The sequence below is a fragment of the Pollachius pollachius genome (genome assembly GCF_949987615.1).
Source record: "Pollachius pollachius genome assembly, chromosome: 9".
Lineage (NCBI taxonomy): Eukaryota > Metazoa > Chordata > Actinopteri > Gadiformes > Gadidae > Pollachius > Pollachius pollachius.
The window spans coordinates 16,609,366-16,619,553 of record NC_136942.1 but is presented as its reverse complement, the minus strand read 5'-3'; the positions used below and the strand labels follow the sequence as shown (position 1 = coordinate 16,619,553).

Here is a 10,188-nt window from a genome sequence, read left to right as displayed (position 1 = left end):
TGCAAAAAACTTTCTGGATAGGAGCATAGTGTGAGCAAGTGGGGCAGAGAAGTATCCTTATAACCATCCTGAATTTGTATTAATTCCAGAACTTCTTTTTAAAAGATGGCCACGAATTCAGGGGCCGGAACCAGGCAAGCAGAGAACCTAAAAGAGCATACAATTACGATTTGCACTCAGGGAATCTTGAGCAGGTGGAAGGAAGAATGAGACAATTAACAAATCTAGAGGCCAACGTTCAATTTGAGCATTTCATTCCATGATAGGAAGTGTTTTGGTGTCGGATGGCCACTACAGTCCACAGACTTCATGATTATTGAAGTTCAAGCAAGGAGTCTGAAGAATGCTTCTGATCTAGACTCCCCATTGTTGTGTTCTGCCACAACAATGGGGGGAAATTACAAAAAATGATAGCTGGTAATAGCTAAATGGTAAATGGTCTTATAGCTAGTAATAGCTTGCAAGATGTTGTGGTTGCCTGAGGAGAAATAACAAAGTACTTGCTGAAAGGGACTTTGGGCAGTTTATTTTTTAAATGAAACATTTGAGACAAATAACCCATTAAAGAAAAACGCTTCAGTTTAACTTTGCACCATTAAGATGTCCGGGTAGCTTCTCTTTACTTGAAGATAATTGTAAATTGGCCATCTGGCCAGGGTTGCCCAGATTTTTGCAATGAACCCCAAATAAACAATACGTACAATGAAACAAAATAACGATAATATGATTTTCTAGGGTAAAATTCATTTTGGACAATTTAATTATCAGCATATTTCCATTAACATTGGACTTCACATTTGCAAAATAAGAACTTGTAAGTATTAAAACATTTGCAGCCAAATGTCAATGATTTATCTGTGTCACTTCACGGGACCTCCTTCTTTAGGGGCACTGAAAAAGGTAATGTGTGACAATAGTCCCAATGTGTTTGAAGGGTAAAAAAGTGTCACTTTTTCTGGCACTACTTAAACTGGTTGTCAATCAGTGTGCCTTTGTTCTTTGCTGTCTTTGCCTCCAGTTCAGCCAGCTCTTGAAGTCGTTTCTTGCTCATTCCCTTTCTCTCCAACTGCTTCTCAATCACTTTGGCATTTTGGGCGTAAGAGTCTGCAACCTCCCTTGCCTCGATCTCCTCTTCTTCCTCATCGATGGTTGACACTGTGACTGAGCTGAACTTGCCCATGTCTTTGGTCCGCTTCGTCATCATGACCCGGACTTTTTTAGGCGCCTCAACTGGCTTTTGGCTGTAGACACTCGTGTTCCCGTATCCTGATCCGAACTTTACAACCGCTTCGTCGACAATGAACGTGACAGGAGTGCTCTTCATCTGATGCTGGTAGAAAAGTACAAGCCCACATTTACCACACTTTTTGCGGAACTGTCGCTCGATGCCATCTTGTCGCTTTATATACACGTTTTCGTCGTCCTCCACGTTGCAAAACTTGTGGGCATGTTTGGCTGCATCAATTACTCTCGCTTTATCCTTGGGCCGCATGGGGAGTTTTTCCAATTGACAATCCAGTACCAAAACCATTTGACCACACAGACAGTAGTAGACGTGAAGTGGTTTTTCCCCATCGTCGTATTCTTCCCTGTCTCTGGTATCCGAACACACAACGCTTCTTGAAACAACTTTAGGCATGTTTCCTTTAAAAGTCCAAACGTAAAAATAAAAAGGAACTTTGTTTCGATGATAAACACAATACGGAGTGCGAATCGTCAATACGGATGAGCCTCTAAGTGTGCTTCCGGTGGGTCTCTTTCATTCTCCGAGTAGAAACGTCAAGCGCGTTTGAGTTCTGCTTGGGGAAATCGATATTCAAATATAATTTCTGCATACATGTCTTTGGTATTTTGGTTCTGTTCTACGTTAGGTTTAAGTTATAGGGCTTTGAATGCCGTCTGTAGTCTGCCGAGCGACAAAAAATCGCATTCAAAAATATATAGTGTAGAAAATGTGTTACTTGGTCCATTCGCTTACAGTTTGACCTATTAGTCTAATTTTAAGTAATCTATATTAGATCACCTAGTAGAGACGAACAAATTCCTCCAAACAAAAACCAAAATTGAAAAGACTGCATATGTACATCTTTTATACCTTGATTCTGATTAAATGTATTTGACAGGCCTATATAGCCTACACGTATAAAGTTGAACACTTAAGACTAGTGTGAACATTTCTAATTTAAAACAAATAGGTTCGGTTTGTCCACATGTTTGAGTCGCAGAAAGTAGGCTACTTTGATTTTTATCCGAGTTGAAACGTTTACACTTGGTAAATCTAGTTTAACTTTTCACGGCAATGTCTAGTTGATGTCAGTTCCATCTTCTGTAAACTCAATGGGTATTTTAGGTGTTTCTATATTACAATTGTATGTTGGTGCCAACATGAAATTATAGACCCAACTATCTCCAAGCTTACCAAGAACTAATGTGGCACTCATTCCATAGCCCCACATTATATAAATCGAGGCTAACTGAATGATTAAAATATTTGTAAAGACACCAGATCAGAGAACTAAACCTATTTATATAAATTCCTGTTATGGTTCTAGTTTATATTTAATGGAGTAAATAATTGTAGAGAAGTCATAGCGCAGGTTAAAATCCCCCAAAAAGATATAAAGGGAACAATGCCACATTAGAATAATTATATATGACCTGAAATCCCCAGTACACACATAGCCTTTAGGTTAAATATAGGCCTATAGCTAAATGTTCGTTTACATGTTCAGTTTGCCTGACCATGTAAACGAGCAGGGCATTTTTATTGGAAGTCACCATAGGAACCCCCATTTCAGCCAAAGATCAAAATGTGAACAGGTAGAGAAGATGCAGTTTATTTTCAAAGAGTCCAGCAATTAACAAATTACTTTGGTCCCTTCCAAAAAGCCCCCCCATTAGGAAGCTTTTGAGACAGCCCCAGTCCTCACTGGCAACAGTTTGTACCGCAGGCATTGTTTTTGCACACGCACCCGGAGGCGCACTTGTTGCAGCCTATTGGACAGCACTCGCAACAACCTGCCAGAGTAGGAAAAACACAATCAGTTAAATAGAGCAGACCGGTAGGGCATGAGTGGTGAGAGTTACGGGTTAGCAGTATTCAACGTCAAAATATATTAAAAAATAGAAATCGCTAACACCTTGAGTCAAAGGGCATTTATCTTACTTTTCTTGCATGTTGTGCAGGAGCAGTTTAGGCAGGTGCATGATGTTCCGCAGTTGCAGGTTCCAGCTAAAAACAGAAGACTTACAATACACTCTACACTAAAATATACTCCCTGTATCATAACGGCCACTAACGTCATCACATTACAAACAATTAGGTAATCTTTAGGGCTATAACTCACTCTTGGTGCAGTCACAAGGGTCCATTTTATTAGATCGTAGTCAGTGCTTCTCAGCGTAGCGCGAATGTCTTCTCGATAAATTGAACTGTGTGATGGAATGTTGTCGAGTGTCCCTTTTAAAGTGTCCGGTTAGAAACAAAACCGGGTGCAAAACACACCTGGCGACTGTCGTGCTGATTACCAAGGTCTGCTCACCTAGACACTTCTCGATTATTTTGCGCAATGGACACTCATAAAGTTGGGCCGAGTGCTGTACTTCCTTTGAACAAGAAATACTTTTAACTTTTTTGAATTCCGAAAATGTATTCAGGCACACAATTGTGCAGGCCTATTATTCATCAAAACATTGTTATATTTGGGTCTTCCATATTAGCGCTGCCACGATTTATAGGGTCCGATCAAAATCCTATAAATCGTGGCAGCGCTAAAATGGAAGACCCGATTATATAACATGGAAGGCCTCCAATACAATTAATTAAAGTTATTGGACCATCGATTTAAGTGTTCTCTAAGTCGTCCATCCTTATGGAAAACGCATTATCCGAAATGAATGTAGCTTATGAGTAAATTCATCCCTAGTCTAAACTGTTAAATATTTTTTTTATGTTTCTCAGCAATTATGTAATAACGAGTCTCTTGTTGCTTGATAGCTATTATGTTTGTATGCTACTACTGTAACATAAGTAGTGCAAAACATTTGTAAACATGCTGTAATATTAAGCTTACACAATTCCAAACAAATTGGAGGGGGGGGGGGGACTTGATTGTCATTACGAATATTTATTCGTAATTTCAAAATATAACACTTTCAATAAGAATAAGTCAAAGTTAGATCAAACTAATAGTGCATTTCAGCTTTCTGTAGACCGTTTCCGTTCAGGATTTTTAAATGTAATTTTTTAAGACTCGGGGGGCCAGCGGGGTGGCCAACCTGCAGGGGGGGCCATGGCCCCCCATGTGGCTGGCTACACCCCTGCATCCTAATGATGTCCCTCATTTTATTACACGGTGAAAATGATAAACGTTTGACGTCATAAAAAACCCGCTACATTTGTTATTTTAAAAGTCTTTAAAGAAAACACGTGCACTAAGCTGGCTCCACCTTTTATGTGGCCTTACTGGTTCGTGCAAGAGTGTTTAGGGAGAACATGCATAGCATAGGTGACCCAAATGACTTAAAGCAAGCATGTAGAGTAAACGCATTTTATTTTTTAACATCGATACGTACAAACAAATACACACAATTTCAACAAATAGTTAACATTGGTCCCTTTTTCCAAGGCTACATAAAGTAGAGTTTGACAGCTCCGGTCCTCATTGGCAACAATTTGTGTCGCAGGTCTTTTCTTTGCACACGCACCCGGAGGCGCACTTGCTGCAGCCTGAAGGACAGCACTCGCAGCAACCTGCCGGAAAAAGAAGATCAGTTAAATAGATCGGGATAGCGGACCACAAGGTTATGCAATTAAATGGCCTCAAGACCCGTCTATAATACACATTAATTCAACATCAAGTCAGTTATATTTAACGGAAGGGCTGAAGGCATGGTTGAACATACCCCAACTTGATTAAAATATTGAATGACATATTTTGCGCCAAAGGCGATTCATCTTACTTTTCTTGCATTTTGTGCAGGAGCAGTTTGCGCAGGTGCATGATGTGCCGCAGTTGCAGGTTCCAGCTAGAGAAACACAAACACGATACGCCGTTATAAAATAGCCTGCTCTGAGTCTGATTGGAATAACGGCAATTGCGTCGATCACATAACACGATGAATACAAAACAATCAGTGTAACTCACTCTTGGCGCAGTCGCAGGGATCCATTTTTTCAGGTAGTGGTCAGCCCTTCTCTGTGTTGAGCGAATGTGTTCTTGTCTCGTCGGATTGTATATTGCATGTGGCTGGAGTGTCGCCTTTATAGTGTCCTGATAGAAACAAACCCGGGTGCAAAACGCACGGCCCTCGTGCTGTTGATTTTGCGCACGGGTTTTTCGAAAGGAAAAGCACATTCCTTAAGTTGGGCGGTGTGCTATTTTCAAATTACGTAAGTCTAAACGAATTTTCACCAAGAAAATATTAGGAGAAACAACCTTAACCCTAATACACCTGAATATGTTCAGGCACGTGCTGTGCTCTGATGATGTGATGTCTGTATCATTTCGGAAAATAATATTATGTTCGATTGGATTATTCAACAGATCTAAGATCCTGCGTCCATCTAAAGAGGACAATGGTAAACATGCAAGGAAATCTGAGAGATCAGGGCAGGCTCTCTATAACGCTGTGATAATATTGTTCATCCCAGAATACATTTTAGAACACCGGACTTGTCCTTGTTCAGTCGTGTGTTAAAAAGGGTCATTCATAATTTAATTGCCCGTGACTCAAATTTTAATTAGTGCACACGGCACAAAACATCTTGGATGCAGTAAACAACTTTTTTTTTCCAATGCTGCATTGTCATTCTTCCGGAACGAGCGTGTGACCGGACCACCGCGCCACACGCCCCCCTCAGCTCTGCACTCGGCGTCCGGCGCCTAGGAAACAACCGTCTGACGTCATTGTTTTGCACTCGTATTTTTTGGGTTTCTTTGTTTCGGATTGTTAAAACGTCGTGTGGATCGTATTGATAAAAATGATCTCTATCTATCTATCTATCTATCTATCTATCTATCTATCTATCTATCTATCTATCTATCTATCTATCTATCTATCTATCTATCTATCTATCTATCCATCCATCCATCCATCCATCCATCCATCCATCCATCCATTCATCCATCCATCCATCCATCCATCCATCCATCCATCCATCCATCTATCTCGAAATGGTAAGATAATGAAGATATTGAAACTTTAAGAAGAAGACTTTAAGTAACGTTATCACAAAAAAAGTTTGGTTCAGTAAACCAAATATTGTATCAAGTTGACCAACATACAGTAATTATAGTTAGCACAACCAAGCATATGGGGCGTACTTATTTAAATACAATCTGTAATTATTGACAGGAGACCTTTGTTAGTTAATGAATGATAGTTTCCTGTAACCCAGAAAAAGATTAGTGCTATTGATAGTCAACAGAATGCAACATTTTTCAGCATCTTATTAATACCTGCTGATGCGGTTGCTGTTAATATAGATTGCTTTTTTAAATGAGGGCATACTTTCTGGTAGAACAATTACTGTGTTCAGATTTTTTTATTTGCCACTCGGTAATTTTTTTAAATATATTAAATGTTATTTTTAATGCAAGATATATGGACTAGCAAATTGATTAGCATTTATTTTGGCATCGTTTACAGTGTTACATTTTTGTTATACATTCATATTTTTGCTGAAAACGTGCTTTCACCTGACCTTAATGAACCATTGTCAGTGTGAAAAGTCTTATTTTTTTTCTGCATAAATGTCAGTTGCTGTATGTGGTTGTTCAATAAAGTTGGTATGAAATTAAATGGCGGCCATCTTTGTATGCCGTACCATCCAGCACCCAAACGTTACCCATCATACATGCATGCTGTGACTGCAGTTAAATTTTACATGCCAGTTTTCACCATACAATGTCCACGTGTTTGTAGTTACTTAATATAACTTCAGATACTTAACTGCGTCGTTTATATACGCGGACTCTCGGATTGGGCTTTGGGCACGGAAATGGCAACAAACAGTAAACGATTTAAGGTTAGAAAAGCGACCCATTGGTGATATGTGTTATAAGCTACAGCCACAGTTACACAGCTACAGTCCGTTGTGAAATAAATCAGTTACTACGCTTCATGCTATTTGATTATCTATTTACTTAGTGCATGCGGATTTCAGATTCTACTATCTGCCTGGTATTTGAAAGTTGTTTTATATATGGACTTTTTGAATTACGAAGCAAACGTGATATTCCAAAAGACTGATGCTTGCTATTGTGCCTTTCTTCCTTTATGTTGATATTAACATGACTGGAGAAAGGAACATAGTTCTGATGTTTTGTCGGGGTCAATGGAACTGTAACTTGAAACACAAACCCCCATCTGTGCCCATGACAGCTAGATGATGGATCAGATGATGGCTCCTCTTTGCAAAACTTCCTACAGTGGTGCGACAGAGTGGGCCTTAAACTCAACCACAACAAGGTATATATTATTCTAAAGTGCAGTGTTATTCCTTCTGTTTACCTGTCAGGTCAACCTAGATTACAGTTGACAAATTACATTGATAGAAAAATAAAACATTTTGTCAATATAGCTGTGACCTTACAGAATTTGTAACTTCTAATGAACCCTTCTACAGGTGTATGTGAGTAGAAAAGGAACACAAGCAGACTACGGCATGCTGGCTAAGGAGGATATAGAAGAAGGGGAAGTTCTGTTTATAATTCCCAGGTCGGTTCTGCTACATCAGGGAACATCCAAGGTCTCTGCAGTACTCGAACAAGGTGCGATCTTTAGTTGTGAAGCACTGTCACACAAAACAAATATTAAAATACTAGCATGGTGGGCTGTTCAGCTCATATCATCTCATGTCTTATCTGGTACTTTGGATTTTCGTACACGTTTTTTACAGAAGGGAAAGCAAATTAATAATCAGATCTAATCAGGCCTCCACATTAGCAACTTCAACACACCAACACATCACACCCACACTCACTGTTACAGCTCCATCTTCCTCCAGGCAAGGAGCTGCTGGAGAGCTCATCGGGATGGGTGCCACTACTTATGGCCCTGCTGTATGAGTACACCAGCCCGGAGTCGCCCTGGGCTCCCTACCTGTCACTCTGGACCGACTTCAGCCGCCTGGACCAGCCCTTGTTCTGGTCAGAAACAAAACATATATATTTGTTTAGTTTAGTAGCATCAACTATTAGTCAGTAGTAATATAGAATAATATAATTTCAGTCTTTCTTTTCTTTATCCATTTTAGTCGTGATGTTCATTCAAGAGTTGTTATTGTGTTAAACCGCTGTTGTCGGGGGGGGGGGGGATTGTTGGGGTCCGTGAAGGTCCAAAGAGGAGCGGGAAACCCTCCTCAGGGCCACGGGCGTCCCGGAAGCTGTGGAGCGGGACCTGGCCAACATCCAGAAGGAGTACAGCACTGTGGTCCTCCCCTTCATCGCCCAACACACCGACCTGTGGAACCCCAGCATACACACACTGCAGCTATACACACGCCTGGTAGCCTTCATCATGGCCTACAGGTAATGAGGATCATGCACTCACTCACATACTGAATAGTGACCCCCCCCCCCCCCCCCTATTATATTATTATTTATATTATTAGTAATTGTATTATTTTGCTGGGTAGTTTCCAAGAGCCACTGGAGGAAGAAGAAGAAAAAGAAGAGTCGGATGAAGATGAGGAAGAGGAGGAAAAGGCCTCCAACCTACCAATGATGGTCCCCATGGCCGACATGCTCAACCACGTGTCCAATCACAATGCCCATCTTGAGTACACGCCGGTGAGGAGACGCCCACTGCACCTTAGATCTACACAGCAAGAATCAACCGCCATGTCACCACGGGATGTCTGCAGGCTTGGCTACATTTGGTGTTTCTATTCAACTTTTTAAATCTGATTTCACTGCAGTTGCGTCTACACACCTGACGCATTTCCCTTAATTTCAACCCATTCTAAATCAGTTTTCTTGCCCTTTCTTTAAGGAGTTTTTGAAGATGATTTGTGTGCGTCCCATTCGCAAAGGTCAGGAAGTGTTCAACACCTACGGCCAGATGGCCAACTGGCAGCTTCTACACATGTACGGCTTCACTGAGCCATATCCTAGCAACTGCAATGAAACTGCAGACATCCCTATGGCCAACCTCTACAAAGTTGCAGCGCAAGGTAACCAAATATATTGTTAATCTATGACCTTTACCCATCATTCTACATCCATAAATCAATCAATAATTTATCTGTGATTGTAATTGGATCACAAGTTAGGCAAATAGTGTCTGAACTGTTCTAAAGTCTAAAGCCTCCCCCAGCAGGCTTTAGAACAGTTCACTATCTGCTTACCTTTATATGTAAATAAAGCCATTAGCCTTAGACTAGTGTACAGTGGAGGGTTGGTCTCAGGGTTTTTCAGAGATGCTTAGAGATGGATAGATGGAAGGAGGAACATTTAACAGGTAGCGGCCTATTTTCACTCTTCAGGCGTTCAGTCTGACCTCGACAGACAGCTGGTAGAGGAGAAGAGAGCATTGATTCTGAAGATGGGAGAGAAAGCGGCTTTCATCTTTGGCAAGCAGGGCTGTCTCACAGACATGGAGCTCCACACTACACTAAAGGTAAAAACATTGGTTGATTTTTCTCAAAGCGAGTGACTTGTCTGTTTAATGACGATAAACATACTTGGACCCTGATGAACTGGTTTTATTCGGCAGGTTCTTTGCATGTCAAGGGAGGAGTTCCAAGAGTTTCGAGAGAACGAGGGATGGGAGGAGGATGAAGAGGCAGACGAAGAGAGGGTTTCATTGGCTTTCTCCAACGAGGGGCTGCCTGGCCTTCCGGCTCCATGGAAGTGGTTAATCCACGCCGCAGCCCGTTTGACTTTGGACAGCTATGGATCAGCTGAGGGAGGGTGCTTGGACAGGGACCGTATTCTAATTGAGGACAAGGTGCAGCTTCAAGGACTCAACCCCAGGCATCTGAGGGCGCTTCAGGTGCGTCACGGTCAGAAGAGCATTTTGGACAGAGTGCTGGCACTGACCCAGCATTGATGCACAGCACATCACACAATTGAACATTAATGCAATAGTAGTTTCAAGGTACTCCTGTGTGAGGGCACTCTTGAGATTCTATATTTTTTGTTTGTTTTATTAAATGATTCAAAGTTTGAACCTGTGACTAAA

The 10,188-nt window shown here is 41.1% G+C and overlaps 3 protein-coding genes and 1 long non-coding RNA gene across 6 annotated transcripts; 1 reads left to right on the top strand and 3 right to left on the bottom strand.

Annotated features, from left to right (window-relative positions):
• Positions 1–504: 504 nt before the first annotated feature.
• On the bottom strand, positions 505–1,743 carry steep1 (STING1 ER exit protein 1). The gene has a single exon (XM_079743053.1). It carries the CDS (start codon positions 1,637–1,639, stop codon positions 962–964), a length of 678 nt encoding a protein of 225 aa, XP_079599179.1. The 5' UTR covers positions 1,640–1,743; the 3' UTR covers positions 505–961.
• Positions 1,744–2,830: 1,087 nt separating this feature from the next.
• Positions 2,831–3,437, bottom strand: LOC307080327. Its single transcript, XR_013812083.1, has 3 exons — positions 3,348–3,437; positions 3,167–3,232; positions 2,831–3,018 (listed from the first exon to the last, which is right to left on the bottom strand). It is a non-coding gene; the product is annotated as an uncharacterized lncRNA (long non-coding RNA).
• Positions 3,438–4,542: 1,105 nt separating this feature from the next.
• mt2 (metallothionein 2) lies at positions 4,543–5,267 on the bottom strand. The gene is made up of 3 exons (XM_079743052.1): positions 5,148–5,267; positions 4,963–5,028; positions 4,543–4,753 (listed from the first exon to the last, which is right to left on the bottom strand). The coding sequence occupies exons 1-3, from the start codon at positions 5,170–5,172 to the stop codon at positions 4,662–4,664; spliced, it is 183 nt and encodes a 60-aa protein (XP_079599178.1). The 5' UTR covers positions 5,173–5,267; the 3' UTR covers positions 4,543–4,661.
• Positions 5,268–5,410: 143 nt separating this feature from the next.
• setd6 (SET domain containing 6, protein lysine methyltransferase) lies at positions 5,411–10,170 on the top strand. 3 transcript variants are annotated; one of them, XM_079744115.1, is made up of 9 exons: positions 5,411–5,581; positions 7,391–7,473; positions 7,631–7,775; positions 8,012–8,153; positions 8,340–8,534; positions 8,642–8,795; positions 8,998–9,178; positions 9,491–9,624; positions 9,721–10,170. In XM_079744115.1, exons 1-9 carry the CDS (start codon positions 5,461–5,463, stop codon positions 10,054–10,056), a joined length of 1,491 nt encoding a protein of 496 aa, XP_079600241.1. In that variant the 5' UTR covers positions 5,411–5,460; the 3' UTR covers positions 10,057–10,170. The 3 variants fall into 3 exon arrangements, with proteins under 3 accessions (XP_079600241.1, XP_079600243.1, XP_079600242.1); XM_079744117.1 differs by lacking the exon at positions 5,411–5,581 and adding an exon at positions 6,058–6,179 and having other exon boundaries at positions 7,387–7,473; XM_079744116.1 differs by lacking the exon at positions 5,411–5,581 and adding an exon at positions 6,865–7,030 and having other exon boundaries at positions 7,387–7,473.
• Positions 10,171–10,188: the final 18 nt, after the last annotated feature.

Excerpts from the sequence above, each read along its gene's own strand:
- steep1 (XM_079743053.1), bottom strand. The coding sequence starts at position 1,639 with ATGCCTAAAGTTGTTTCAAGAAGCGTTGTGTGTTCGGATACCAGAGAC.
- mt2 (XM_079743052.1), bottom strand. The coding sequence starts at position 5,172 with ATGGATCCCTGCGACTGCGCCAAGA. Across the intron at positions 5,029-5,147 it reads TCCCTGCGACTGCGCCAAGA|CTGGAACCTGCAACTGCGGC; the intron begins GTGAGTTACACT and ends GTGTTTCTCTAG. Across the intron at positions 4,754-4,962 it reads CTGCACAAAATGCAAGAAAA|GTTGCTGCGAGTGCTGTCCT; the intron begins GTAAGATGAATC and ends TTTTTCCGGCAG.
- setd6 (XM_079744115.1), top strand. The coding sequence starts at position 5,461 with ATGTTCAGGCACGTGCTGTGCTCTGATGATGTGATGTCTGTATCATTT. Across the intron at positions 5,582-7,390 it reads TCCATCTAAAGAGGACAATG|ATGATGGATCAGATGATGGC; the intron begins GTAAACATGCAA and ends CATGACAGCTAG. Across the intron at positions 9,179-9,490 it reads CTACAAAGTTGCAGCGCAAG|GCGTTCAGTCTGACCTCGAC; the intron begins GTAACCAAATAT and ends TTCACTCTTCAG.